Source organism: Bubalus kerabau, chromosome 1 (assembly GCF_029407905.1).
Source record: "Bubalus kerabau isolate K-KA32 ecotype Philippines breed swamp buffalo chromosome 1, PCC_UOA_SB_1v2, whole genome shotgun sequence".
NCBI classification, from domain to species: Eukaryota; Metazoa; Chordata; class Mammalia; order Artiodactyla; family Bovidae; genus Bubalus; species Bubalus kerabau.
Window position 1 is genome coordinate 172,599,716 of NC_073624.1, and position 27,948 is coordinate 172,627,663.

At 55.4% G+C, this 27,948-nt stretch overlaps 1 protein-coding gene across 1 annotated transcript; it reads left to right on the forward strand.

The window, feature by feature from the left end:
- Window positions 1-27,945, forward strand: WNT9A (Wnt family member 9A). The gene is made up of 4 exons (XM_055539870.1): window positions 1-195; window positions 23,327-23,583; window positions 24,337-24,599; window positions 26,784-27,945. The coding sequence occupies exons 1-4, from the start codon at window positions 101-103 to the stop codon at window positions 27,264-27,266; spliced, it is 1,098 nt and encodes a 365-aa protein (XP_055395845.1). The 5' UTR covers window positions 1-100; the 3' UTR covers window positions 27,267-27,945.
- Window positions 27,946-27,948: the final 3 nt, after the last annotated feature.

The following is a 27,948-nucleotide window of genomic DNA, read 5'->3' on the forward strand; positions in this document are numbered from 1 at the left end:
GCCCCCGGCCTGGCGCTCCGGGCGCTATAAGAGGGCGGCGGCCGCGGGGCGCCCAGCGCGGGGCCGGGAGCGCGATGGTCAGCCGCCGCGGCGCGGCAAGATGCTGGATGGGCCCCTGCTGGCGCGCTGGCTGGCCGCGGCCTTCGCGCTGACGCTGCTGCTCGCCGCGCTGCGCCCCTCGGCCGCCTACTTCGGGTAGGTGCCTCGGCGGCCCGGCGGGCGGGGCGGGCGGGCCGGGCCCGAGGCCGGCGCGGGCGCGAGGGCGGGGGCGATCCAGGTGCGCGGGGCGCGGTGCCCGGGCTAGCGAGGGGCGCCGGGTTGCCTGGAGCTGTTTGTTTGCGGCACCCGCGTCGCTGGGTTCGGGAGTCGGTGTCCCTGTGGCACGGCTCACGGAGAGGGGCCGGCGTGCCCGACTGGCTGGCGTGAGGCCCCGGTCCTTCGTGACCCTGGAGCCGTAGTCCCTGTGGCCGCGCCCGCGGCCGTGCGCGAGGCTCCCTGCAGCTGCGGGACCAAGCTCTGGTTATCGGCTGCCTTTGGCTGGGATTTCTAGCCAAACGTCTGGAGCCTCCCTGGCCCCTGCACACCCACCCGCCTTGCAGTTTCCCCCTCCTTTCTCTCCCCGAGAAGTTAATTTAACAACAACAAAAAAATACGTACAAAATCCAGATGTTCCTTGCACTGAGCCCCAAAGGGGGGAAAAACTCCAGGCTGGAGGAATTTTATTTTTCTTGCGCTTTGCTTCTGACGTTCGCTCGGGCCGCGACCCGCGGGAGCGCGTCTGTGGGACCTCTCTGGTGCGCCGGGCCCGGGCGGGCTATGAATGCTGCTTCCAGCCGCCTCCCGGGTCGCTGCCCCGCGCGCTTCTCCGCAGCAGCAGTTTTTGTGGTTTTGGCTCGTCTCTCCCCATCGTTCTTTCCTGCCCTTCCTGGTTCCTCGCTCCCAGATCTGGGATGTCCTGCCAGGCGAGCTCTGGGGACCCTCGCTGTACTCTGCAGATGGGCCCCCGAGGTTTGTGTGGCGTCGTGTAGGCAGCCCTCCGGCTCTCCCCAGCCGCTCCACCTCCCTCCCCCGTGCCACTCCTGGAGCTGAGGCCACCCTCGAGTCCCGCCCAGACCCCGTCCGGGGTGCCTTATGCCCGTCCCGGGCTGCCGCCCTGCGTCCGTTGTCACCTGTTCCCTCTCCCGTGGACCAGGCGCGGCGCGCAGCGGCCTGGCCGGCAGAGGGCCCCGTTGGCCCAGAAATGTGGCACTGCCAGGGCGGGGAGAGGCAGACTGGGCGAGAAGCCCTGCAGGTGTATCCTGTTCTCAAAGAAAATAAAATATTTTCATGGGAAACTTTCCCTTTGTGTTTTTCTCCCCCCGCCCACTTCTCCTGTTCCCTTCTCCTGGGTTGTCTCCCAGGGTCAGCTCCTTGTCTTCTTACCCTGGAGACCCCACCCCGAAGCCAGGGCTGTGGCTGTGAGTTTGGCCTGCCTGGGGCTCAGGCTGTGCAGAGGCTGGCACGCCCCTGCATGCCATCTGTGCAGCCTTTGCCTCACCCTCTCGGGCAGAGGGAGGGTCAGAGGCTGGCTGTCTGGCTGCAGGTCCACGGTGAGTCACGATGGCCTGTCAGCCAGCTGTGCCTTTGCGCTGTCCAGGCGCAGCCGTGGGTCTGCTCACCAGGCTTCAGACACACCCTGGGCTCGTCTGCGCCACTCTGTGCTCTGCGCGGAGTCCCTGCTGCCAGCTTTTACTCTCAGGGAAGATCGGATCCACAGGGTGGTTTTCGGGGTCCTGGCTCTCATCCTTTACCCCCACCCCTGCAGCATCCCTCTCTTTCTCCCTGTTTTCTCTGCGCTTTGTATCTCCAGGGAAGTCTCCTTGGCTCCCTTGAAGAGAATAACCCCTAGGGGCTGTGTGGCAAGTTGAGAGGGCTTGGCGCCCCTGCAGCTTCTCCAGCTAGCCCTTTTGGCCCTGCTCTTTAATCCCAAAGGTCACCTCAAGTGGGCTTCTCAAGTCCTGCTCCATGGAAGACTGCCCCAGAGGAAGAAGTTGTGCTTGCTCTGCTGGAGGGTACTCCCTCTCTGTGTCCTCCACACCAGGCAAGAGAGACAAGACTCAGCTTGGTGGACGAAAGTCCTGGAGGGTGGCAGGCTCTGAGCCAGCTGAGCAGGCAAAGGAGGGAAGGGACCTGGTGCTGGAGTCCACTCAGGATAGCACAGGGCCTAAAGACCCAGCCTCTGGCCGGCAGTGAGCAGCTGAACCTGGGTCTGGGGCTTTTTCTCCTGGCCTAGTAAAGGGACAGGAGCCAGAGGGTAGGGGGAGGAGGAGATGGCCCAAGCCAGGCAGGGCCAGGCAGGGCTGGGCCAGAGCCAGGGGGCCTCCCTGTGCCTTGTGCTGGGGCTCCCCTCCCCACCCCGAGTACGGAGGGAACCGGGGAAGGAGCTGGGATCCAGCCCTCCTCTCCCTTCCCCCACTCTGAAAGCTCTGCCTGGCACAGAGGCGCACAGGCAGGGCAGCTCCAGTTACAGCCCAGAAACCCGGAGAGGCTGGCCTGGGGGAGGATCACGTGGGCGGTGGGAGCCCTCCCTGCCCTGCCCCCCCACCCCCCTCGGCCTGCAACCCAAGCCGCCCTGCCTCTGCTGTCCTCCTCAGCCTCTGGCCACCAGGCAGGGCCCTGCAGGTCATCTGCCTGCCACGGAAAAGGGGCTCCTCTCTCTTCCTGCCAGGCCTGACCCTGCTTTTTGGCGTGATTAGCAGGTGGTGTTTCCATCTGATTCTCCTGGGGCTACCGAGATGTCTGTGCTCTGGGGGCCTAGACAGCTTGGCCTGATGCCCTCTTGGAAGGAAGTGGAGCCTGGTTCTAAGCAGGAAGATGCTGTCCCAGGGGCTTGCGGCAAGTTTGAGATATAAACTTGGACACCTCTCCCTGCCACCAACGACCTCCCCCCGCTCCCCCTGCCACTCTGTCCCACTCCTAGACCTGGGTGGGCTCTCCAGTGCTCAGCTTCTCTCTTGGTGTTATCCTCAGGTGAGAATATGGAGGTAAAGGGTGGGCAGGTAAAGCTGCCCAGGAAGGGATGCCCCAGACCCTGGGGCAAGCCACCCTTGTGCTTCTCTGAGCCTGGAGTTAGGGGTTGGGGCTGGGATTTGGGGATCTGTGCCAGCCAAAGCATGGCCTGGGGTCCCTGGCACTTTACTGCCTTTTTCTTAGAGGTCCCATGTGCTGAGCCAGCCCCCAGCAGAGGCCCCTAGGGAAGCTGCGAGACAGGCATCCAGGAGCTGCCCAGGCGAGTGGAGGCCTGAGGCTTCCAAGGTGATTAATCTTCAAAGGAAGCAAGAAGGGGCACAGTGAGCGCTGAGGCTCCTCCAGGTGTTGGCCTCAGCATTCCATGTTATACCGGAAGCATTTGCAGGTTACCGAGGGGGAGCAGGGCACTGCTGTGAGGTCTGTGGGTTTGTCCCAACTTTCTGCTCCAGGCAGCCTGGAGGCCTGCATGGATGAGGCATCACAGGCATGGCATTGAGGGCTTCCCTAGTCTATGAGAGGTGCTGGCAGTCAATTTAATTGGCAGCTGAGGGGCTCTGGACTGTTGCGAATGGGGGGCAAGTGCTTTTTGTTACTGAGATGTAACTCACATCCTCTCTATTTATTAGCTGATGCGTACAGTTCAGTGGTTTTTAATCCGTCCACAAGGCTGTGCAACCAGCGCTGCTGTCTAATTCCAGAACATTTTCATCACCCCAGAAACCTTATATCCCCCTCTCCCTCCCCCAGCCCCTGGCAACCACTAATCCACTTTCTGTTTCTGTGGATTTGCCTGTTCTGGACATTTCATATAAACGGAATCATACCGTATGTGGCTTTTCGCATCTGGCTTTTTTCACTGAGCATACTGTTTTTAAGGTTTATTCACATTTGTGGAATGATTCAGTGTATCGTTCCTTTTTGTCACTAAATAATATTCGGCTGGATGGGCATATGACAACTCTCTTCCATCTATTCATCCGTTGATAGGTACTTGGGTAGTTTCAACTTTTTGGGTATTGTGGATAATGCTCCCGTGAAAATTGGTTTACAGTTTTTTTTCTTGTGGATGTATGTTTTCAGTTTTTCTACCTAAAAGTAGAATTGTTGGATCATATAGTAATGCTGTGTTTAACTTTTTGAGGAACCACCAAACTCTTTTTTCCACAGCATCATTTTACATTCCCACCAGTAATGCATGAGGGTTCCAATTTCTCCACATCCTCGCCAATGCTTAATTCTCTGATTTTAAAAAAACATTTTTTTTTTTAAATTCTGGCCATCCTGATAGACTTGAGGTAGTATCTCTTTGTAGTTTTCATTCACATTTTCCTGATGACTGGCTTCCACGGTGTTTCAGAGGGTAAAGAATCTGCCTGCAATGCCGGAGACCCAGGTTCAATTCCTGGGTTTGGAGGATCCCCTGGAGTAAGGGAATGGCTACTTACTCCAGTATTCTTGCCTGGAGAATTCCATGGACAGAGGAGCCTGGCAGGCTATAGTCCACGGGGTTGCAAAGAGTCAGACATGACTGAGGGACTAACACTTCCCTTGTAATATTGAGCATCTTTTCCCCTGTGATATTGAGCTTGTGATATTGAGCATCTTTTCATGTGCATAGTGGCTATTTGCAGTGTCTACTTTGGGGAAACGTCTATTCAGTTTCTTTGCCTAATTTTTAGCACAGTTGTTTGTCTTTCTGTTGAGACGTAAGAGCTCTTTAAATGCTCTAGATCTCTTCTTGGATTGAGGAGAACCCGTTTTCTTGACCTGTGAACCAGCATGCTGCCTCTCACCCTTTCATAAAGGATTTGCATCCATGGGCCGTCACAGCAGGTCTTCCTGCTTGGTCCCAGTGGACTGTGTGGGCCGGGGTGAAGGTTCCTTTGCTGGAGTCCCGTGTGGGATTAGGGCTTTGCCGCAGACTGGGGCTAGCTGGGGGCCCTGGCACTGTGCTTAGGGGCTGCTGTCGTGGGGTGGGGGTGGTCTCTGAATGTGGGTCAGGGAGGGTCAACCTCCTCTGCTTTTCTGAATACTGAGCATTGGGTTCAGCTGGGGGTTCAGCCACATGCCCGCTGGCTGCTTCAAGGAGAGGCTTCCAGCTGGTCCCTGGAGTAGAAAGAAGGAGAGAAGGTTTCCAGGGCAGGAGGAGCCGGCCTGACGGTGGAATGATGAGGCTGTATGGTGAACCAGTGATTGGGCAGTGGGTAAGGTGGAGGCCTGCTGAGAGAATGAAACAGCCCTCCTAGGGGCTGGGGGGAGGTCTATGTGGGGGGCTTGGGAGACCCAGAGTCCACGGGGGTTATGGAGGGGCTGGCAGAGTGAGAGGTGTCCCAGGTGATTCCCTGGCCAGGAGTGGTGGTGCCGTAAGGTAAGTAGGAATCTGGGGAGTCACGTGGGCTTGGGTGGCAGGGCACGTGCTACCCACAGAGACCCACCTCAGGACAGACACGCCTAAAGAAGGCCTCAAGGCAAGTGGCCTCTGGGGAGAGACCACAGGGAGCAGTGTGCTCCAGAGGGTCAGGAGAGAGTCGGCTCCACTGTGAGCTGAGGCTCAGGCGATGGTGCCCGGAGCACAGGGTCCAGGGCAGCTGAGGGGCTGGCAGAGAGATTGCCTGCGCCCCTTGGAAGTCGCCCCGTGGGTTACTTTAAGCGTTCTAGATCTGTTCTGGGACCAAGGAGAACCTGTTTTCTTGACCTGTGAGGCAGCATGCTGTCTCTCACCCTTTCATAAAGGAGCTCTTACAACTCAACAGGTAAACAAACAACTGTGCCAAAAATTAGGCAAAGAAGCAGAATAGACACTTCCCCCAAAGAAGGCATTACAAATAGCCAGGATAGCGGGTGATGAGGGCTGGGGGTGGAGGCAGCAGGCTGCTGGAAGGGCCTGGCGACGTGGGGAGGGCTTCCAGGGACAGGAACGGAAGGAGGGATGTGGTGGACGGGCCGGGCTTCCTGCCTGCAGAGGAAGGGAGATTCTTTCTGGACTTGTGGTCTCGGACCTCCGTGGCCAGCAGAGGGACCGGGGCGTTCCGGTTCCCCAGACTTTGGGTGCAGGGCGGACGTAGGGAGGCAGGTGGGAAGAGCAGGTGGGGGCGGCCGAGGGGATCCCTTGTGGGCTGACCGCCTGTTGCCTCTCTCGTCTCCAGAGTCCTCCTTCTCCTGTCCAGTCTGCTCTGGGGGTCGGTGGGCTCCCAAACCACTGGCCCCTGCCTCCCTCACTGTCCCCTTCTGTAGGCTCGTGGGGGCTCCGCCCTGGCCCCCTAACACAGAAGCAGGTGGGAGCATCAGGGCAGGCCTGGGCCTCGGGGCTGGGAGCCCATGTGCACAGGCGGAGGGGTCCGAAGCCTCCCGGTGGGGCCTGAGGTGAGGAGGAAGCCGCCGCCATCTGGCTCCCCTCAGCTGTGTGAGCAGGTGTCCCACCACAGCCGGCGGCCGTCTGGACGGGAGGACAGCTGGCCTAATCTCACCCTGTCCTCGCCACTGTGGTCCAGGACCTGAGTCCCGGGCCACGGCACTAGCATGATCCTGCCCAGCTCCCAGGGTGGCCCCAGACTGAGGCTGGTGCCCACCGCCCACCCCTTGTGGTATCAAGGACAATAGAAACGTGAGGGTATTTTTTCTCCTGGAAAAGCACGCATGCACACGATTCCTCCTGTGGGGCCATGGGCCCTGAATTTGGGGCAGAGCGATGACCTGAGAAGGGGCCTGGCTTGGCTTTCCTTTCCTGTCAGCAGGGCTGGCTCTCAGTCCCCTTAATCCCAGCCTGGGGGGTACCAGGCTCCCATTGTGGATTGTCCCAGTGGTAGGGGTGCCCCTGCAATGCCCACCCTGCTGAGCAGGCTGCAGGAGGTTTCAGAGGAGGCGCAGTTGTCAGGGAAGTGAGTGCGGCCAGGTCCCTGCCTCCTGGATGGGGAGCAGGGCTGTCCTCACGGGCCTTCCCATCCTCCGGGGTTGCCTCGGCTGTTGCCTCTTTCAGGAAGCCGCAGGACAGCCCAGCAGTATCACCCTTTACCTGTGGTGTAGGTCCCTTGTGGTGTCTTCTCCAAACTGCACTGGGCTGGCTCTTCTAAGTCCTACGGGGGAGCCTGTGTCCCTTCCGCTTCCTGTCTGCACTCAGGAGTCTGGGGTGGGGTCTGAGGTGCTCGTTCACCAGGTGGCCTAGCTCTCTGCTCACCCGACCTCCACCACGCCGTACCCATACTTGCTGGCTGGACCACTATACCTTCAGTACATGGGTGGTGGGCTGGGTGTCGCAGACTTGAGGCACTGAGTCCTGAATGTTGGACAGAGGCTTTGTCGGCCATGTTGCTGTGGGTGCTGTGCTGAGGGCAGAGGGCTCTGTTGCAGCTCCCAGGGGGACAGAAGGGAAGCTGAAAGTCCTGTTGAGCAAGGGTTGGGGAGGTGGGGGCATGTGGTTGTCCAGGTTGCATAGCAGGTCTGAGCAGGTATGTGGAGTGGGGCTTGGTAGCACAGTCTGGGTGATGACCAGCCTGTTTTCCTGCCAGGGCTAATGGTTAAGGGACATTCGTGGGCTGGGCCAGGGTCTCCAGAGGAGGACAGCCCCACTCTGGACACTGTCGACCTGGGTGGTTTGCTGGCCATCTGGCTCCGTGACCTGCAGGCACAGTCCGCCATGCTCCCCTGCTCCTCCCAGTGAGGTTCCTGGCTGGCCTGGCGCCCCTAGCCACAGGAGGAAACCCGGCCGCCCAGCTGGCAGGCCCTGTACCTCGAGACCAGCAGCCGGACGAGGGAATGGAAAAAGGCAAGCCTCAAGCTGCGTTTGTTTTTCTTAGCGATACCTGAGGTAGACGTGGCCAGGGAAGTGGTCTGGCCCAGGAGCAGAGGCCGCCAGGGGCTCCCAGACCAGAGCGCAGCAGCCTGGCTTCCGCTGGGACAGAGCGAGCAGCAGCGGCTGCCCCAGGCCACCCCAGGGCGGGGTGTGGATGACGCTGTCCCAGCGTCCTTCCTTTGTGTCTGGCGTGGTGTTGGGCCCCCGGGAGGCCAACTCCGGGAAGGAACCCGGTCATCGCGTTGATGCTGGGAATGGTGGGGCGGGGGCACCCTGTGATTCTCCAAGCACCTGCCCTGAGTCTCCCCTGTGCTTTGTGGCAACTCCACCGTGAGTCCACAGCCGTCTCTGAGGCCTGGGGATGTGGTGAGCAGGGCACAGAGGTGGGCTGGCCCCTCCAGTCCCTGCATGAAGCCACTGCAGCCCGTCTTCTTGCGGCAGACAGTGACCAGGGGGTGCAGGCAGCCTTAGTCTCTCCTGGGGGCCGCTCTCCAGGGTGGGCTCCATCATCCTAGTCTGGAAAGGGCACAGGTATCTGGTGACCCTTACAGTCTGGTAGTGGGGGGGTCCCACGAGTTCTGCTCACTTCAGGAGCCAAGTGTGGGTGGGGGCATTTCTGTGAGGCTGGTGGACGCCAGGCCTGGTGGGCAGTGCTCCTGGTCCCAGCTAGCAGAGTGTGCCGAGCCCTGAGTCTGCCAGCCGACTCCCAGCGGGGCCAGGCAGTTCCCTGGAGTAGCCGTTCGGTGATGGCCCCGGGGACCCACCAAGAGCTCTTTGTGCCCTGGAATGCTAGGGCCCCCTGAGATGGGGAAATCGGGACCTGGAGCTTCTCTCAGCTGACAGAGGTGACAGCCGTCATGGACACGAAGTCCCTGTCACAGCGTGGCCTGTACACAGGGGGCTTCCCTCCCGCGCTGCTCACCCCCGTCCCTTAGCAGGGCATCAAGTGAGGGTGGCACTCTCGGGGACCCCGGGCTCTGGTGGGGTCTGTGTCCACCCCCACATGCTTGGGTGGGAGGCGGCAGGCCACGGGTAGATGGAGGGTTAATCTCAGAACCGGTTCTCAGCACTGGAATTTGTTTTGAATTTGATTCACACAGAAATTAAACGCTGTCTGGTGGGGCTGAGGTTTCCTTGGCAGGGCGCTGTGGCTTCTGGAACTCTGGCCTGCTCTCCTTCCGTCCGCCCAGCCCAGGGTCTAAGCTCCCCATGCCCCAGGAGCTAGGTTTGCGGGCAGGGTGGCCCTTGGGGTGGCTGGGCCTGTTGGCAGGAGGAAGGGCAATCAAAGTCTGTGCCCCCCACCCCCCCAGCCATGAGTGGGCAGGAGTGAGGTGTTCTAGGGGCTGAGTGGTGTAGGACCAGGGTGGCCCCAGTGCCCGCGTGGGCCGAACCTGCACACCCCCTCTTCCAACGGTGCCCATCCTGCCACCTGGCTGCCCTGGAGGGCAGATGTGAGGATGTGTGACTGGTACGGTGCTCAGAGGGACTGGTCTGGTAGTCTCCAGGGCATAGTCTGGCAAGCCAGCCTCAGGCCTGGTCCAGAGGGTGTTGGGCATCCCCAGCTTGGCTCTGTCTGTTCTAGGTTCTTTCCTGCTCCCCCAGGGCTGGAGTGGGGGTCTCTGCAGAGCTGGTTGGGTTTGGAGGGCGGGCCCTCAGCAATGTGGGACCTGGTCCAGGATGATCTGGTCTCAAGATTCTTACTTTGATTACTTCCTCAAAGACCCATATTCCAAATAAGGCACATTCTGAAGTTTCAGGCCAGTGTGAATTTTGGGCACCTTTATCCTCTGCTTCAGGTTATTCCTACAGACAGTTCCCAAATATGGTGACCAGCATATGGACAGAGATAACTTGGTGTGTGAGGAAATGCAGCCAGGGACTTGCGGAATCGATGGCAGCAGACCAGTAAACAGAGCATCCCACACTGAATAAAACAATTCTCACTGTGCTTTCAGGAGCAAGATAAGCTAGGGATATCTGTAAGGAATGAGAAGCCACAAAAACTGACCCAGCAAGTTTGGGAAAACCAAAGAGAACTGGGGAAAAATTTAAGTAATAGACTGATTTGAAAGCAGGTTAGAAACAGTTGAAGAGAATTAGAAAATTGTAAGATAGGTCAAGAGGAATTACACAGAGTGTGGCATGGGAAGGCAGGTATGCAGCCACAGAGGATGAGAAACCTGGGGACATGGTAAGGAGGTCCTGCTCGCTCCAGCAGAGGCCCAGAGGTAGAGCAGAAGGGGAAATGGACAGGGTGAGGTCTGGAGAGAGTGGCTGAAAATTTTCTGAAACTGATCAGAACAATTAAGATTCAAGAGGCCCAGTGTCTTTCTAAGCAGAAAAAAAAAAAAAAAAAATCATGCCATTGCATAACAGATTGCAACTGCAAAACACGAAAGCAGTCTCCAAAAACAAAAGATAGATCACCTTCCAAGGATTATCAGGCTGACAGCTGACTTCAGAACTGAGAGCAAAACCAGAAGACGGCGGGACCATCCACTTGGTGCGTGAAAAGAAAACGACTGCCAGCCGAGAGCTGCACGCTCGGTGAAGACTGCTGTAAAATGACGGTGAAATAAAGACATTTTCAGGCAAATTGAGAGTTGCTCTGAAGGAAACACTGACAGTGACGTGTAGGCATAGGAGGTGACCCTGCGTGTTCCAGACATAGACAGGAAGGAAGAGCACTGAGAAAGTCAAAAAGAAGGAAGGGATAAGGGAGCACTGAACAGCTTCCTGTTGGGTCCTCCATGTAGAACTAACATATACCCAACAGCATATAATTCCAGGGAGTCAACAAGACTGACTCAGGGCTCATGTTACTGAGAAGGGGGCAGTCCTGACCAGCATGGAACATGGGTAACTTACAGACTCAAGTTGTAATTTTGAGGGTAACCATGAAAATAAGGGAAATATGACTTCAGGTTAACAGAAGGAAAAGCAGGGTAATAAAAATAACCCAAAAGAAGGCGAGAGAGGAGGTAAAAAGGAATGGAAGAGGCATGGCCAGCAGAAAGGATAAACAGACCCCAGGACCCCAATGGACGAAACACTCCAGGCATAAGGCTGAGGTGAGTGGTGTTGTGGAAAGGTCCTTAGTCTCATTATGGGCTCTGGGTAAGAGATACATGATGTCAGGGTAGGGAACATGCGAGGATGGGGGAGAACGCAGCAGCTTAATGGGCCGTAAGGAAAAGAGGGAAATGAGAGAGGGAAGAATGTGCTGTGACTCAGGCTCAGTACTGGTCACTGGAAGGGCTGTATCAGGCTAGTCTGGTGACCTGAAGCTGCCATAGTGGTAACTTAAATGCATATTTTAGAAGTGGAAAGACACCTGAAAGGACTCAGCAAGTGCCCATCACCAAAGTGAGGGAAAAAAGGTAAATTGAGAGAAAAAGTAGTGCAGAAATTGACAAATGTACACTACAGATGAACAGATCCCTTTTTAGGACAAAGGTCTCAGAAGCATCTGAGGGGACTAACCCAGTGAAGAGGAGGCTCAGAGTGCTAGGGTCTGGTGACGGGAACATCATCACGGATTCTGCAAGCAAAAACAAGCAGTTCCATGCTGATAAATACGCAAATGCAGAGGAAATGGAGAAAATGAAAAAAGTAACAGAAACAGATTCAAGATTTTGAAATATTGACTAATGTTATAGTAAGCAGAAAAATTGGATCATTGGGATTGGAAAACAACCTGACCGTTCCTCAAACGATTGAACCTGGAATTGCTCTATTACCCTGCAGTTCCACTCCTGGGTGCATAGCCCTGAGAAATGAAAACACGTATTCTTGAGAAGATGTGTACTTCAATGGTCATAATGGCATTATGAACAATAGCTAAAGAGCGAACAGCTCACAAGTCCATCATTTGAGGAGCAGGAAAGTAGAATGTCGTATATCCATACAATGGGATACTGTTAATGTGCTACGGCATGGATGGACCTTGAAACATTGTGATAAGTGAAGGAAGCCAGTCACAAAAGGCCACACGTTGTTTGATTGCATTTTTAGGAAATGTCCAGATCAGGCAGACCACAGAGACATGAAGGTAGATTAGTGGTTGCCAGGAGTTGGGACAGGGGGATAGGGAGTTGATAGCTGAAGAGTACATTATGGAGTTTCTTCTTTTAAAAAATACTTTTATTATGTGCATATTATCTTGGGCTGTACTGAGTCCTCCTTGCTTTGCATGGGCTTTCTGTGGTTGTGGTCAGCAGGGGCTACTCTCGCATTGCCGTGCACGTGGATCTCATTGCGGCAGCCTCTCTTGTGGCAGAGCACAGGCTCTAGGGAACTCAGGCTTCAGTATTTGGGGCACGTCAGCTGAGGTGCTCTATGGCATGTGGAATCTTCCCGGACCTGGGATTGAACCTGTGTCCTCGGCATTGTAGGAGGATTCCCAGCCACTAGACCACCAGGAAAATCCTATAGAGTTTCTTTTTAAAACAATGAAAATATCCTAAAATTGACATCGTGGTGTTTGCACATATTTGCAAATGTCCTACAAATGTTGAATTGTATACTTTAAATGGGCAAGTTTTATGGTAGGTGAACTGTATCTCAATAAAACTATTTTTAAGAAGGGGAAAAAAGAAATTGGATCAGAAAGAAAATCTTTCCACCAAGAAAACATCAACCTGCATGGCTTCATGGCAAGCTTCACCAACCAGTCAAAAGGGCATGATTCTAATCTGACAGAACTCTTCTAGGAAATTAAAAAAAGGACAACTCTTGCTAATGCACCAAAACTCAGCAGAAAGAACATGGGAGAAGAAAATTACAAGCACGGATGCAAATATCCTAGACAAAACATGATCAAGTTACATAGCAATACAGAGAAAGGATAAAACCCATCATGGCCAACTGGGTTTATTCCAGGAATGCTTAATGTCTGACATTAGAAATATCAATTAGTGAAATTCCTCAGTTTAACAGATTAAAGGAGAAAAACCACACATCAAAAGATGCAGAGATGACATTTAATAACGGTCAACATCCATTTGTGATTTTTAAAAATGCTCATAGCAAACCAAAAGCAGAAGGGAACTTCTTTAACTTGCTACAGGGTGTCCACAAAAACAGCTGACCTCACGCTTAGTGGTGAAATGGCAGAACCTTCCCTTCTATGACAAAGAGTCAGACAAGGATGCCTGTCATCAGCATTGTCTGAATCTGAATGATGCCAACTGTCTTAACAGACCCTGAAGTGTGGCGGGAGTTCTTTCTCTCAGGTAGCAATCATGTTCTGGCTCTGTGAGGGCGCTGGTTCCTGGTCTCTGGCCTCGTAGTACCAGCTGTTAGGGTGCTCTTATGTCCAGAGTGGGGGTCTGGGTGGAAGAAACGTGAGTTTGGGCTTGTGAAGGGGAGATGAGCAAGGATGGGAGTCCCCACTTTCTGGTGGTGTTGCCCAGGACTCTCTCCTTCACGTCATGGCCACACATGCTGGCAAGGGCACCGGATAGCCTGTGCTGGCTGGTGGCTCTGGAGCTGGGCGTCAGGAAGCTGGGCCCCAGAGGGTAGCTGGCAGATTCTGCACAGTTGTGCTGCTGGCCCTAGCCAGCGTAGGAAGGCAGGAAGAATCACACAGTAAGAAAACGTAATATAAGTCCCTGCAGACTGCATGATTGTACATGGAGCATCTGAAAATCATCAGAAATGAATTACAGCATGTAGCAGGGTCACCAGATACTGAATCAGCATAGGGTCAGTTGGATTTTCTAGGTCAGCAACAGAGAGAAGACTGCCTTTTATAAAGATATTTTGTTTTTACACAAATGGTACAAGTGATGAAGAACCCGCCTGCCAATGCAAGAGACATGGGTTCGATCCTTGGGTTGGGAAGATCCCTTGGAGAGGGCATGGCCACCCACTCCAGTATTCTTGCCTGGAGAATCCCATGGACAGGGGAGCCGGACGGGCTACAGTTCATAGGGTCGCAAAGTGTTGGACACGACTGGAGCAACTACGCACGCACGCACTCGGGAAGACAGACGGAGCCTCATACAGGGTCACCCTTTGGGGGGCTGTAAGTCTTCAGATTTCAGTCGGGGAAACTGTAAGACTTCAGAGAGAGGCAGGAAGGAATTCTGAGTAAATGGAGAGAGACTGTTCTCACCAGTGGAGAGTTTCAGAATCGCACACACAGCAGTCACAACCGTCCCGCCAGACCCTGTCACGTGTGTGCAAATGCAGAGACAACACGTGACCTTGGAGTCTACTGGAAGGCGCTCCTGAAGGAATACCAGTAAAATGGCAGCCTGTGGACAACTGGCCCAGCAGGGGGGAGTCTGGGAAGGACCGCGTGTGAGGCTGCCGTGACGTCACACCGCAGCGAGGAGACAGGACCTTTAGGATCCCGAGGAAGGGACACTGGCCCCACCCAGTTTTTTGGGGCAGATGTTGGCATCAGCTGGACGGAGAGCTGGATGTGTACAGCAGGTTGGGGAGCTCTTGGAGGACGTTTGGGAGGTTGTTTATGACGCTGATGGGAGGAGCCGGGATGCCCGTGCACAGGCCTATTGTTTGAGCTGCGTGAGAGCTGTCTTCCACAGCTGTGCTACTCCCTTCCACGTGTCTACCGTATCACTTGAAAATACTCGAGTGTTGTGAAGTGCCAGACCAACATTTATATCTCATTGTTTCTTCTTGGGAAGTAGGTCCAGCGTTGGAAGGGGCCAGTTGCATGGAGCAAGGGCAGCCAGCCTTGGCTCAAGTCCTCCATGGGCCGCCCGGGAAGGCTTCTGTGCCCATCCACTTACCTGTCTCAGCCAGACATCCACGGGGTGGGGGGGGCAGCTATGTCGAGCACAGTGGCAGGTGTACTGGTACGAACAGCTGGGTGTCGGGAGGAGTGGTGCTGTGCCGAGTGGCCTGGGCGCTTTCTGGGCTGGAGATAGGCTGTGTGGGCAGAGGCTTACTGCTCCAGGCTGGGCTGCAGGGCTGAGAGCCTGTGGGGGGCGCTTCTCCAGGCCACTGGTTTGGACTTTGTCATTTTGAATAGGCCACATGTGCATGGGACAGCATGCAAGTGGCTCACAGGCCATGGGGAGAAGGATGAGTCTCCTCTGCCCTGCGCCGTCTTTGTCTTGGGTTGCCCCAGGCACCCACACGTGTGCACACAGGTCCTCTGCAGATTGAGGCCTGTACTGTGCGCTGAGTGTGCACAGTAGCTGGGCTGTAGCTCCTCTGAGGGCTGCTGAACACTGGGGTGGATGGGTCCCATTTATTCAGCCTGTCTCCTGTCTTTGTGCATAACAATCGGTGCTTTCAGTGTTTCTGCATGACAGCATGGACTTCCCCGGTAGCCCAGCGGGTAAAGGATCCGCTTGCCATGCAGGAGATGCTGGTTTGATTCCTGGGTCGGGAAGATCCCCTGGAGAAAGGATAGGCTAACCACTCCAGTATCCTTGGGCTTCCCTGATGGCTCAGACAGTAAAGAATCTGCCTGTAATGCTGGAGACCTGGGTTCGATCCCTGGGTTGGGAAGATCTGCTGGAGGAGGGCATGGCAACCCCACTCCAGTATTCTTGCCTGGAGAATTCCATGGACAGAGGAGCCTGCTGGGCTACAGTCCATGGGGTCACAGAGTCAGACATGACTGAGCGACTAAGCAGCATTGCATTGGGTAACACATGAGTGACATATGCTTGTACGTTTCTTTCTTCTTGCTGATATTAAATTTTTTTGACTTGTACCTTTAAAAACTATGGACCATTTTTTAAAAGTCCCTTATTGAATTTGTTGCAATACTGCTTCTGTTTTTTTTTGGCCACAAGGCATACAGAATCTTAGCTCCTTGATCAAGGATTGAACCCACAACCCCCTCCATTGGAAGGTGCAGTCTTAACCACTGGGCTACCAGGGAAGTCCCTGCTTGTACATTTTAAGATAACATATTAATATATGGAGGCTGTATTTCTAGAAGGAGATTGGTGGTGAACTTTTGTAGCTGTGTCAGTCCAGAATTCCAGCCAAGGAGGAACACCTCTTTCCCTGTGTCCTTGACATTATCTTATCAGATACTGATTTATATTTACCTGATGAATGAAAAATAACTAATCAATGCAGTTTTCAGTTCATTTCAGTTCAGTCGCTCAGTCATGTCTGACTCTCTGGGACCCCGTGAATTGCAGCACTCCAGGCCTCCCTGTCCATCACCAACACCCGGAGTTCGCCCAGACTCACGTCCATTGAGTCAGTGATACCATCCAGCCATCTCATCTTCTGTTGTCCCCTTCTCCTCCTGCCCTCAATCCCTCCCAGCATCAGAGTCTTTTCCAATGAGTCAACTCTTCATTGAGGTGGCCAAACTATTGGAGTTCCAGCTTTAGCATCATTCCTTCCAAAGAAATCCCAGGGCTGATCTCCTTCAGAATGGACTGGTTGGATCTCCTTGCAGTCCAAGGGACTCTCAAGAGTCTTCTCCAACACCACAGCTCAAAAGCGTCAATTCTTCAGTGCTCAGCTTTCTTCACAGTCCAACTCTCACATCCATATATGACCACTGGAAAAACCATAGCCTTGACTAGACGGACCTTTGTTGGCAAAGTAATGTCTCTGCTTTTTAATATGCTATCTAGGTTTCCTTCCAAGGAGTAAGCATCTTTTAATTTCATGGCTGCAATCACCATCTGTAGTGATTTTGAGGCCCCAAAAAATAAAGTCTGACACTGTTTCCCCATCTATTTCCCATGAAGTGATGGGACCAGATGCCATGACCTTCGTTTTCTGAATGTTGAGCTTTAAGCCAACTTTTTTACACTCCTCTTTCACTTTCATCAAGAGGCTTTTTAGTTCCTCTTCATTTTCTGCCATAAGGGTGGTGTCATCTGCGTATCTGAAGTTATTGATATTTCTCCCGACAATCTTGATTCCAGCTTGTGCTTCTTCCAGCCCAGCATTTCTCATGATGTACTCTGCACAGAAGTTAAATAAGCAGGGTGACGATATACAGCCTGGACGTACTCCTTTTCCTATTTGGAACCAGTCTGTTGTTCCATGTCCAGTTCTAACTGTTGCTTCCTGACCTGCATACAGGTTTCTCAAGAGGCAGGTCAGGTAGTCTGGTATTCCCATTTCTTTCAGAATTTTCCACAGTTTATTGTGATCCACACAAAGGCTTTGGCAGTCAATAAAGCAGAAATAGATGCTTTTCTGGAACTCGCTTGCTTTTTTGATGATCCAGCGGATGTTCGCAATTTGGTCTCTGGTCCCTCTGCCTTTTCTAAAACCAGCTTGAACATCTGGAAGTTCATGGTTCATGTATTGCTGAAGCCTGGCTTGGAGAATTTTGAACATTACTTTACTAGCGTGTGAGATGAGTGCAATTGTGTGGTAGCTTGAGCATTCTTTGGCATTGCCTTTCTTTGGGATTGGAATGAAAACTGACCTTTTCTAGTCCTGTGACCATGGCTGAGTTTTCCAAATTTGCTGGCATATTGAGTGCAGCACTTTCACAGCATCTCTTTCAGGATTTGAAATAGCTCAACTGGAATTCCATCACCTCCACTAGCTTTGTTCGTAGTGATGCTTTCTAAGGCCCACTTGACTTCACATTCCAGGATGTCTGGCTCCAGGTGAGTGATCACACCATTGTGATTATCTTGGTCGTGAAGATCTTTTTTGTACAGTTCTTCTGTGTATTCTTGCCACCTCTTCTGAATATCTTCTGCTTCTGTTAGGTCCATACCATTTCTGTCCTTTATCGAGCCCATCTTTGCATGAAATGTTCCCTTGGTATCTCTAATTTTCTTGATTAGATCTCTAGTCTTTCCCATTCTGTTGTTTTCCTCTATTTCTTTGCATTGATCGCTGAGGAAGGCTTTCTTATCTCTCCTTGCTATTCTTTGGAACTTTGCATTCAGATGCTTATATCTTTCCTTTTCTCCTTTGCTTTTTGCTTCTCTTCTTTTCACAGCTATTTGTAAGGCCTCCCCAGACAGCCACTTTGCTTATTTGCATTTTTTTCCCATGGGGATGGTCTTGATCCCTGTCTCCTGTACAATGTCACGGACTTCATTCCATAGTTCATCAGTCACTCTATCAGATCTAGTCCCTTAAATCTATTTCTCACTTCCTTATAATCATAAGGGATTTGATTTAGGTCATACCTGAATGGTCTAGTGGTTTTCCCTATTTTCTTCAATTTAAGTCCGAATTTGGCAATAAGGAGTTCATGATCTGAGCCACAGTCAGCTCCCAGTCTTGTTTTTGCTGACTGTATAAAGCCTCTCCATCTTTGGCTGCAAAGAATATAATCAGTCTGATTTCATTGTTGACCATCTGGTGATGTCCATGTGTAGAGTCTTCTCTTGTGTTGTTGGAAAAGGGTGTTTGCTATGACCTGTGCGTTCTCTTGGCAAAACTCTATTAGTCTTTTCCCTGCTTCATTCCATATTCCAAGGCCAAATTTGCCTGTTACCCCAGGTGTTTCTTGACTTCCTACTTTTGCATTCCAGTCTCCTATAATGAAAAGGACATCTTTTTTGGATGTTAGTTCTAAAAGGTCTTGTAGGTCTTCATAGAACTGTTCAACTTCAGCTTCTTCAGCGTTACTGGTTCGGGCATAGGCTGGATTACTGTGATATTGAATGGTTTGCCTTGGAAACGAACAGAGATCCTTCTGTCTTTTTTGAGATTGCATCCAAGTACTGCATTTCAGACTCTTTTGTTGACCATGATGGCTACTCCATTTCTTCTGAGGGATTCCTGCCCACAGTAGTAGATATAATGGTCATCTGAGTTAAATTCACCCATTCCAGTCCATTTTAGTTCACTGATTCCTAGAATGTCGACATTCACTCTTGCCATATCCTGCTTGACCACTTCCAATTTGCCTTGATTCATCGACCTGGCATTCCAGGTTCCTTTGCAATATTGCTCGTAAAGAGCAATCGGACCTTGCTTCTATCACCAGTCACATCCACAACTGGTTGTTGTTTTTGCTTTGGCTCCATCCCTTCATTCTTTCTGGAGTTATTTCTCCACTGATCTCCAGTAGCATATTGGGCATCTGCTGACCTGGGGAGTTTCTCTTTCAGTATCCTATCATTTTGCCTTTTTATACTGTTCATGGGGTTCTCAAGGCAAGAATACTGAAGTGGTTTGCCATTCCCTTCTCCAGTGGACCACATTCCATCAGACCTCTCCACCATGACCTGCCCGTCTTGGGTGGCCCCACACGGCATGGCTCAGTTTCATTGAGTTAGACAAGGCTATGGTCCATGTGATCAGATTGGCTAGTTTTCAGTGATTATGGATTCAGTGTGTCTGCTCTCTGATACCCTCTCACAACACCTACCATCTTACTTGGGTTTTTCTTACCTTGGACCTGGGCCAGGAGTCGTAAGAGACATGGGTTCTGTCCCTGAGTTGATATGATCCCCTGGAGGAGGAAATGGCCATGCACTCCAGTATCCTTGCCTAGAGAATCCTATGGACAGAGGAGCCTGGAGGACTACAGTCCATAGGGTCGCAGAGTCAGACATGACTGAGCAACTGAGCACCTGTGGGTCATTTAAAATTACTTTTGGGGCAGTTTTAATGAATAATACATCTTATACCAAAGAATTTTGTGACCACTAACATTGTAAAAACTAAGAAGTCTCCGATTAGCCCATTATGTTAAAAATCATGTTATATATTAAGGTAGCTGTCAGCATACTCTTCCTCTGATTAACTCACTGACATTTCAGAGAGCTGGGGGCTGGTGAGACTATAGGTAGTTTCCTGCCCTAAAACTAAAATATAGTTTTATTTTATGTTTTTTTGCGTGAAATGCAAATGTTTTTGATAGCTAACTGTATTTCCTTCCCTTGAACTGTATGTTCATATCCTGTATTAACAGTTAATTCCTTAGTTATTGATCTAGAGGAAAGGATACAGCCGTGTCCACATATGTACACGCACACGTGCACATACCCACATACAAGCAAACACATTTGGCCCTTGGTCTGGGGTCTGAAAGCAGCATTTCCCCTGATCTTTGTCTGTTGGTCTTTGGACTCTATACTACTTTTTTCTGTGCAGAGATTCCTGTATATTTTGTCAAATGTATTAAATTTTCAAGGCATTTTGGGTTCTGAGTCACTCTGATAAAGGCCTTCCTGATTCTAAGAATGTTCTATGAGCCTCTCATTTTCCCTCCAGCTTTTCTGTGGGGTCCTCTTTGTGGTGGGGTTTCTGTCCTGCTCAGCCTGTCGCTTGTCCCTGGTGCCTTCTCCGCTGAGCCCAGCTCACCTGATGGCCACCCTCTTCCCTGTACCTCACGCATGGTCCCCGCACCCCTAGTCTGGCACCTGCATGAGGGTTTGTCCTCTGTTGCTGCACTCCAGGCTGTAAGCTCACAGGCTGGCCACACTGTGTCCACTCTGATTGTTAGGGGCCCTGGAGCCCTCATAGAAGAGGTGGGGACAGGCCGCCTTTGGTGCCAGGGCATGGAGCAGTGTTGCCCCATTGGATTCTAGCCTCATGCCTACCATGGGAACTGGGTGGTGGCTCAGAGGAAAGGCGTGGCCCTTGGGCCTCTGGCCTCAGCCATGTGCCTGCATGGCTGTCAGATGGACGTTCCTGGACTTGGACATCCTTCTGCCCAGAACAGATGTAGACACCACCTGGCCTCAGGAAAGGGTCAGCTTGCCTGTGGCTGTGTTTATGGAGCTGCCTCTGATCCCCTGATGGGCATCCTGAGGTTAGATGGGAGTGGAGCTACCTGTAGGTATGCATGCTGTCAAGTTAGCTCCCCATGGGCATTGTGGACCCAGACTAGCACCGAGTGGGTGGGAGGCCCTGAGTTCCGTCCCCACGTGCAGAATTTGGACACGGGTGCTCCCACTGCCTCCTGGAGAACTGGAAGGCAGCATCACCTGCCACTTGTCTCCCTCTCCTCGTCCACACCCACAGCGACCCTTCCCAACTCTGCCCTAAGTTCCCCCAGGATGGGTTTGGCAGTAGGGGTCCTCTTGGATGCCGAATGCTTTGGCAGTGGTGGGAGCTTGGTTAATCTGGGAGAATCCAGCCTGGGGGATGTGCTGGTGGGAGGCTACAGAGCTTTAGCTGTGTGGCACGCAGTTCTGGGCACAGCTGTTAGCATTCCTGTCTGGGGACAAGTCTCCACCGTGTGAGCTGTCTTTGTGTGAGGAGTGGGGCTCTCCCGGCTTCCAGCCCCGGGTCCTCTGGCCCCTGCCTGCTCCCTGCCCTGGCGTGGCAGCTGTCCTCAAGCAGGGGCCCGGGAGTCCACAAAGCCGTCCCCTGATGTCAGCTTCTGCCCCACCCCCGTCTTTTTAGGCACGACGTCCCAGCACTCAGTGAGGGGTGCAGGTGACCGGGGCCCGGCATGTGCCGCTACCCCTCCAGTGCATTGTCCCAGCTCCAGGCTCGTGTGTCTTCTCCCTGATGGCCTCACTGCTTCTGCGTCCCACTGCTGCTGAGTGGCCCGCAAAGGGTCTGTCCACATCTCAGGGGCCTTTGGAGCTTCTCTCCTAGCCAGCACCCACGCGGGCCTCCCACCACATATCCAGGAGCCTCCTGATTCCGAGTGTTGCTTATGGGGAGAGGAACAGGCTCTTCAGCGCAGACTTGAGCTGGCAGGGCTGCTGCTCACCCACCCTCTCAGTCGCAGGGTTGGGAGCAGGGGCCACCTCTGCTCACGGGTGCAGCAGTTCTCAGCACTGTGGGGAGCAGTGCCAAGGCCTGGGATGGGTCTTCTCAGGGTGCCCACCATGGCCTCGCTCATGTGGCACCTACGTTTGCAGAGGTGTGGGGGGGTAGCATTCCTTCCTGCCGCACACCCCTAGACCTGACCGGTCTGCTCTGGCGATCTGGTGGCTTCCTTTCCCAGCTGCTGCCTGGGCCTCAGCACCCTGCTTTCCTGTTCTCAGGGAGCTGATCAGCAAGGCTGAGACGGGCGACTCCTTCAGGGCCTGGGGTCCAGGGGTCTCCGAGTAGGGCCGGTTCTGCTTTGCACAGACCCCACCCTTACCCTAAGGGTACATGCAGCGATGCCCCTCTCCATAAGGCACGGCAGGGCCTGCTGAGGTGTGTGTGCAACTACCCCAGGCTGTCCCCAGAGGAGCCTCAGCCTGCAGCGTGAGTACTGGTGTCTGCTTGAGGGTGGGGTCTTGGAGGCCCCGCCCCCCCCCACCCACCCCCCCCCACCCCCCCGCTCCTGCAGTGGAAGACCCCGCCCACACCCTGCCCCTGCAGCTGGAGACCCAGCCCACACCCTGTTCCCGGCAGAAAGCTGCAGCTTTCTTTGTCAGCCCAGGGCCAGTGTTCCCCTGAGGAGTTTTGGAAGGACAGCAGCAGGGGGAATGGGGCAAGGCGTGGGGCTCCAGTATCTGTGGACTCCTGCCAGCCCTGTTTCTTGGGTTTGGCTGGCGTGAGATAATGGGGGTGGACTTGTTTCTAATGATGCCCTAGTAGGGGGCGCTGAGCCCCATCCCCATCCAGGTGGGCACTTTTCCCTCCCAAGGGCTGAAGGTCTGGGTGGGGCTGGCTTGGACATATCTGGATCTCAGATGTACAGTTGTCTGTTTGGGGATACTGAGGCCCGTGCTTCTGGGCACAGAACAGGCAAAAGGCCAGGGCCAGTCAGTCCCTGGATGGAGCTGGTGGTAAGGAGTTAGGGCTGGAAGGCCAGACAGCAGAGACTGGCTCCGGCCTTGGCTCAGCCAGGAAGGGAGATGGAGGTGCCCCAAACCAGCAGCTACCTCCTGAGTGCTGCTCAGGTCCTGGGCTGGGAGCCCCTTCTGGTGCACGTGTTCCAGGAGACTCGGCTGGAACCTTAGGGGTCACCTGCACAGGCTGCAGGGGGACATAGAGGGAGCAGGGCCTCCCCAAGGGTCTACAGAGCTGGGGAGACACCCCTAGCTGGAGGTGGCAGAGGCTGGAGGCCTGGAGCAAGCTGCGAAGCAGACATGGGAGTGGGTGACGGAGGGTGTGGCAGATGTCCGTCTCACGTGGCCTGTGACTTCCGTGGCCCCTCCCTGCCTTGGCTGTCTGTGCCTCTGGCCAGTGCCCCGGGCTGGGCAGCCCTCCCAGGTGTGTGTGTGAGTTTCTAGCCCTCTGTCCCTTCCCCTGCCATCAGACCTGGGCGGGAGGCTGGTGCCAGCTGGAGTGTTACTTTCTGACAAGAGTTGCTGGGGAGGGGTCAGCAGCCACGTGGGTGCCTGGGGTCTGTCCTGGGGCAGCTCGAGAGAACCCAGTGCACACAGGTGGCTAGGCAGGGGTCCCTAAGCCATCGGCAGGGCAGGGCATGAGTGATGCAGAGGCAAGCGGATGCAGAGACGATGCCTGGTGGGCAGGGGTCCTCTGGGCTCGCCCCCCCGCCCTGCTGGTTCTCTGTGGACAGCCTGTCCCTGGGCTCGCTGCCCTTGCCCTCCAGGGGGGCCCACCGGGGCTCCTGTTCTGCTGCCACCGTGCTCAACAGCCGTCAGGTTCTGCTGCTGCCCCAGCGTCTGCAGCAGCTCACCCAGTGCCGGCTTCCCACCTCTGGAGCAGGGCTCATTTTGGCCTCTGTGTGCCCAGGCTGACGGGCAGTGAGCCCCTGACCATCCTCCCGCTGACCCTGGAGCCAGAAGCTGTTGCCCAGGCCCACTACAAGGCCTGTGACCGGCTGAAGCTGGAGCGCAAGCAGCGGCGCATGTGCCGCCGGGACCCCGGTGTGGCCGAGACGCTGGTGGAGGCAGTCAGCATGAGTGCCCTCGAGTGCCAGTACCAGTTCCGCTTTGAGCGCTGGAACTGCACCTTGGAGGGCCGCTACCGGGCCAGCCTCCTCAAGCGAGGTGAGTGTGCCGGGACCCTGGATGGGAGCCAGGAGGCGGGACCTCCAGCCCCGGGGGGCCCCGTGCGTCACTCAGCCAAGTTCCAGGTGGCTGGGCGGTGGGTGGGACTTGAACCTGCAGCTCCCCCGCTTCTCCTGCCCTCTCCCCCACGCCTGGTCCCCCTCACACCTGCGTGGAACAGTTGCTGGTGGCACAAGGTGCGTGTGGACAGGTGTGACAGGGCCCAGGGCAGCTCTGACGGCTCTTGCCACATGGCAGGGACTGAGGCCCAGTGCCTGCACGCAGGTCCGGGGGTCTAGCTGGTGCCCCAGTTCTTAGCGTGGAGTCCCTCTTTTGTGTCTCCTTCCAGATGAGGGTGCCAAGGGGGAACTCGCATCTGAATCTCTCAACAGCTTTGTTTAAAAACTAGGGACCTGAGGCACAGGGCATGGCAAGGCTTATCGAGGCCCCTGGCCAGTCTAGTAGGTTCGAGACCAAGAGGGATGGGGTCTCTGAGTGCTGGGCACTGCTGTGGCTGCGGTTCACTCTGGGTTCTCTGCCCCTGAGCAGTTCTGCGTCTGGGGCATGAGAGGGCACCTCCTAACCCCAGGAGCACATGTCCGCCCAGGTTCCCTGTGGACCACGCCATGGAGGATCCTTCCCACAGACCCTGCTCTATGTGGAATGTGCATGTTGGGAGACCATGGTTTGGCTGCACCCGAGGGAGATGGGGGCCTCTCTGGCCCACTGACCCGCCCCTGCCCTCACCCCCAGGCTTCAAGGAGACAGCCTTCCTTTACGCCATCTCCTCCGCTGGCCTGACGCACGCACTGGCCAAGGCTTGCAGCGCAGGCCGCATGGAACGCTGCACTTGCGATGAGGCGCCTGACTTGGAGAACCGGGAGGCCTGGCAGTGGGGCGGCTGTGGAGACAACCTCAAGTACAGCAGCAAGTTCGTCAAGGAGTTCCTGGGCCGGCGGTCTAGCAAGGATCTGCGAGCCCGCGTGGACTTCCACAACAACCTCGTGGGTGTGAAGGCAAGCCGGGCAGGGTGGGCGGGAAAGGGTGCAGGGTCGAGGGGCACGGGACAGGGCATGGGATGGTGTGGGTGCAGTTAGCATGGGCTGGGGCACAGAGTGGGAAAGGGCAGGGGGTGGGCAGGGTGCGTGTGTGCTTAAGGGGCTCCGGTCCAGGAGAGGGCTCGGGGTCCGAGAGGAGGTGAAGGTGGCTGCCATGGTGTGTCTGTGCCAGCCACTGGGGACAGCCGGGGCCTTCAGCCCTTCTGCTTATCAGGCTCATTACTTACCCAATGGGCAGGGTACTAGTTGTCATGGGGAGCTCTGTGGGGGGGGGGGTGCCCCACGGTCTTGCATGTTTGGGTAGAGCCAGAAGTCCTACTTGCTGCTGGCTGGAGAGCAGGGAGGGGTGTCCTGGGTGGTCAAGGCCGCAAGGAGGGTCTCGTCTACTGGGCACCATCTAACCAGGTGGAGGATGGACTAGACCCTACCTGTTGGGGCTGAGGGGTGGGTGGTCCTGTCACCAGGGACCTAGGTGAATGGCAGATGGGTCAGTGTGGGGTTCAGGGGTTCTGGGGAAATGCTCGGGGTGTGGCTGGCCCAAGCTGGGGAGGCTGCTTCTGCCTCAGGGGCCCTGTCTGTGGCCAGGGCTCTGTTCTGAGGAAACTCAAAACAGAAGACTCAAGCTGGAAAGGACTGTTGCAGCTGTCTTGCTGTAGGCAGCCACTCTCTACCCCAACCCGCCCCCCGGAAGCCCCTCAGCTCCCCACCCTGGAGGAGGCGTCGGGCCCCACCACCTACACTGTGCACAGAGCACCCCACCCTCTTAGCCCCTGCACAGCCTGGACAATCGAATGCCTCCCAAGGCTCAGCCTGAGCTGTGGGGCCGTCAGGGGCGGGAGTGGGATCTGCGTGCTTGTGGGGCAGCCCTTGGGATTTGGAGTCCCAGCCTGGGGGCTGGAGGGGGGTGATGAGGTAATTAATACCAGCCCCATTCTGAGCCCCTCTTTATTGAGAAGCCAGGGTTCTGAGGTATGGGCTTATTAAAGAATCAATTTCCCCTTTGCCACAGGAGCTCTGCCTGTCCTTCCACCGTCTGGGGAGGGGTGCAGGCTGATTAAATCCCCCAGGGGAGGCCCTTTCTTTTCCTCTGCACTCGCCCTTTTGTAAGCTATTAATGAAAAGTCAGAATATGAAAGTGCTCCATTAGGTCCACTGGTCCTGGGTAAGCCACATTTTAATTAAATTTGTCCGGGTTTCTCAGCAAAGTATCATTAAATGTGACTCTTCTGTTGCCTGGCTGGAGGGCAGCTATGTTTCTTAATCCCCCTTGAGTTGGCTCTCCCTGGGGGCTGTGTGGGAGCTCGGGCCTGGCTTGGGGCCCACTGGGAGAGGAACCTCCCCTTTCCTTGCCATTCCTCTTCCCCACGTCCCTCCTGGGACCCCAGTGTGGGAAGTCAGGCAGGAGGCCCTGTGGGACAGCTGGCCTGACTCCATGGCTTTGCACGTGGGACCCAAGTCCTGCGAGGGGAAGGGCCAGCCTGAGTCTTCGGCAGCCTCCCAGATGCAGAGCAGAAGGTTGGTGCTGGGCCATGCCTGCCCCTGCCTGTGTGTGGGGGTGGGCGCAGCCCTCTCCTGTCTGCTCCTGGCTGGAGGCTTTCTCCCTCTTTCCAAGTTACCCTTGGCAGGGTGGCAGCTGGTGCCTGCACATGCGGTAGCATCTGGTCCCTATGCCCAGGCAGAGACATGGTCAACTCAGAACGTACACTCTGGTGGCCAGTTCTGTCCACTAGGCACGCTGACTTGCTTGTCCTTAAATTTTCGAGGAACAGACTGCTGAGAACAGACTGTGTGGTCCTGGGGAGCACTGACAGAAGGGCTCGTGGGGAGGTGTGCCCTGCCCTGGCAGGGGACATCCTGGGATGTGGAGAACGGGAAGGGGGCGCCTCGGTGGTGCAGGAGGCAGATTCAGGGAGCTGTGGCAGCTTCTCTGAAGTTGTGGTGCTGGCTGTGGGACTTCTGTCCTGGGTGATCCATGGCTTGGAGAGGACGGGCTGTTGGTGGGAGCCAGGAAGCCTGGGTGATAAACAGTGGTGACCCTTTGGGCCATGCGTTCTGGCAGTCCCAGCCCCTCTGAGAGTTGTCTTGGGGGTGGTCTCCAGTCTGCTCAGCGTGGCCCTCACGCCCGCCCCTCTCTCTCGCCAGGTGATCAAGGCTGGGGTGGAGACCACGTGCAAGTGCCACGGTGTGTCCGGCTCGTGCACCGTGCGGACATGCTGGCGGCAGCTGGCGCCTTTCCACGAGGTGGGCAAGCGCCTGAAGCACAAGTACGAGACAGCCCTCAAGGTGGGCAGCACCACCAACGAGGCCACCGGCGAGGCCGGCGCCATCTCGCCGCCGCGGGGCCGGGCCGCCGGGGCGGGCGGCGGCGACCCCCTGCCCCGCACACCGGAGCTGGTGCACCTGGACGACTCCCCCAGCTTCTGCGTGGCTGGCCGCTTCTCCCCGGGCACTGCAGGCCGCAGGTGCCACCGTGAGAAGAACTGCGAGAGCATCTGCTGCGGGCGCGGCCACAACACGCAGAGTCGGGTGGTGACCCGGCCTTGCCAGTGCCAGGTGCGCTGGTGCTGCTACGTGGAGTGCAGACAGTGCACCCAGCGGGAGGAGGTCTACACCTGCAAGGGCTGAGCCCCGCGCCCCGCGGGCGGCTGCAGGGCCGCAGGCCGTGCGTGCCAGCTGAGGCTTGTAACGCCGCAGGGGCCGAGTCCCTGGCCTGGGCGCCCCCAGCACGCTTGGCTACAAGGCGGGGGCAGAGGCCTGGGGGCGGGCTGCGTTGGCCGTCTCCAGCCCTCTGTCTCCTCCTCTCAGAGGCCCAGTCTGGCCTCTGCGTCCTCCCTGCTCGTCCCTCCCCGTGACCTGAGAGCTTTGCACGGATGCTTTCCAAGTTCCGTCCCCCCAAGTCACCAGCCACCTGTCGTGCGCTGGGTGCCCTCTGAGGAGCAGCGGGCACACCTTCGTGGCCGCACGGGCTCTGTGTGGGCTGACCTGCATCAGCACTGGCCTAGAGAGTCAAACCACTAGGAGCGAGAGCAGACGCCTGGCGCCCGCTTGCGGGGGTCGACTGCTGGCCCCTCTGACATCAAGTACTTCTCTTTGGAGTAGTATCAGTGACTTTTAAGTTATTTTTATTTAACTAATATATAATATTATTTTCTCCGTCCCTGCAGCCTCCCAGGCTGTGGCTCCTCCCCGTCTCAATAGAGCCTGGTCTGGAGGAGCCCCTTCCTCCCTCCCCTCCAAACCCCCTCTTGACTGACCTGTTTGCCTGATCTGCTTTGTCGTTTGAAACCACTAAATCAAGAGAGACATT

Excerpts from the sequence above, each read along its gene's own strand:
- WNT9A (XM_055539870.1), top strand. The coding sequence starts at position 101 with ATGCTGGATGGGCCCCTGCTGGCGCGCTGGCTGGCCGCGGCCTTCGCG. Across the intron at positions 196-23,326 it reads CCCTCGGCCGCCTACTTCGG|GCTGACGGGCAGTGAGCCCC; the intron begins GTAGGTGCCTCG and ends CTGTGTGCCCAG. Across the intron at positions 23,584-24,336 it reads GGCCAGCCTCCTCAAGCGAG|GCTTCAAGGAGACAGCCTTC; the intron begins GTGAGTGTGCCG and ends CCTCACCCCCAG.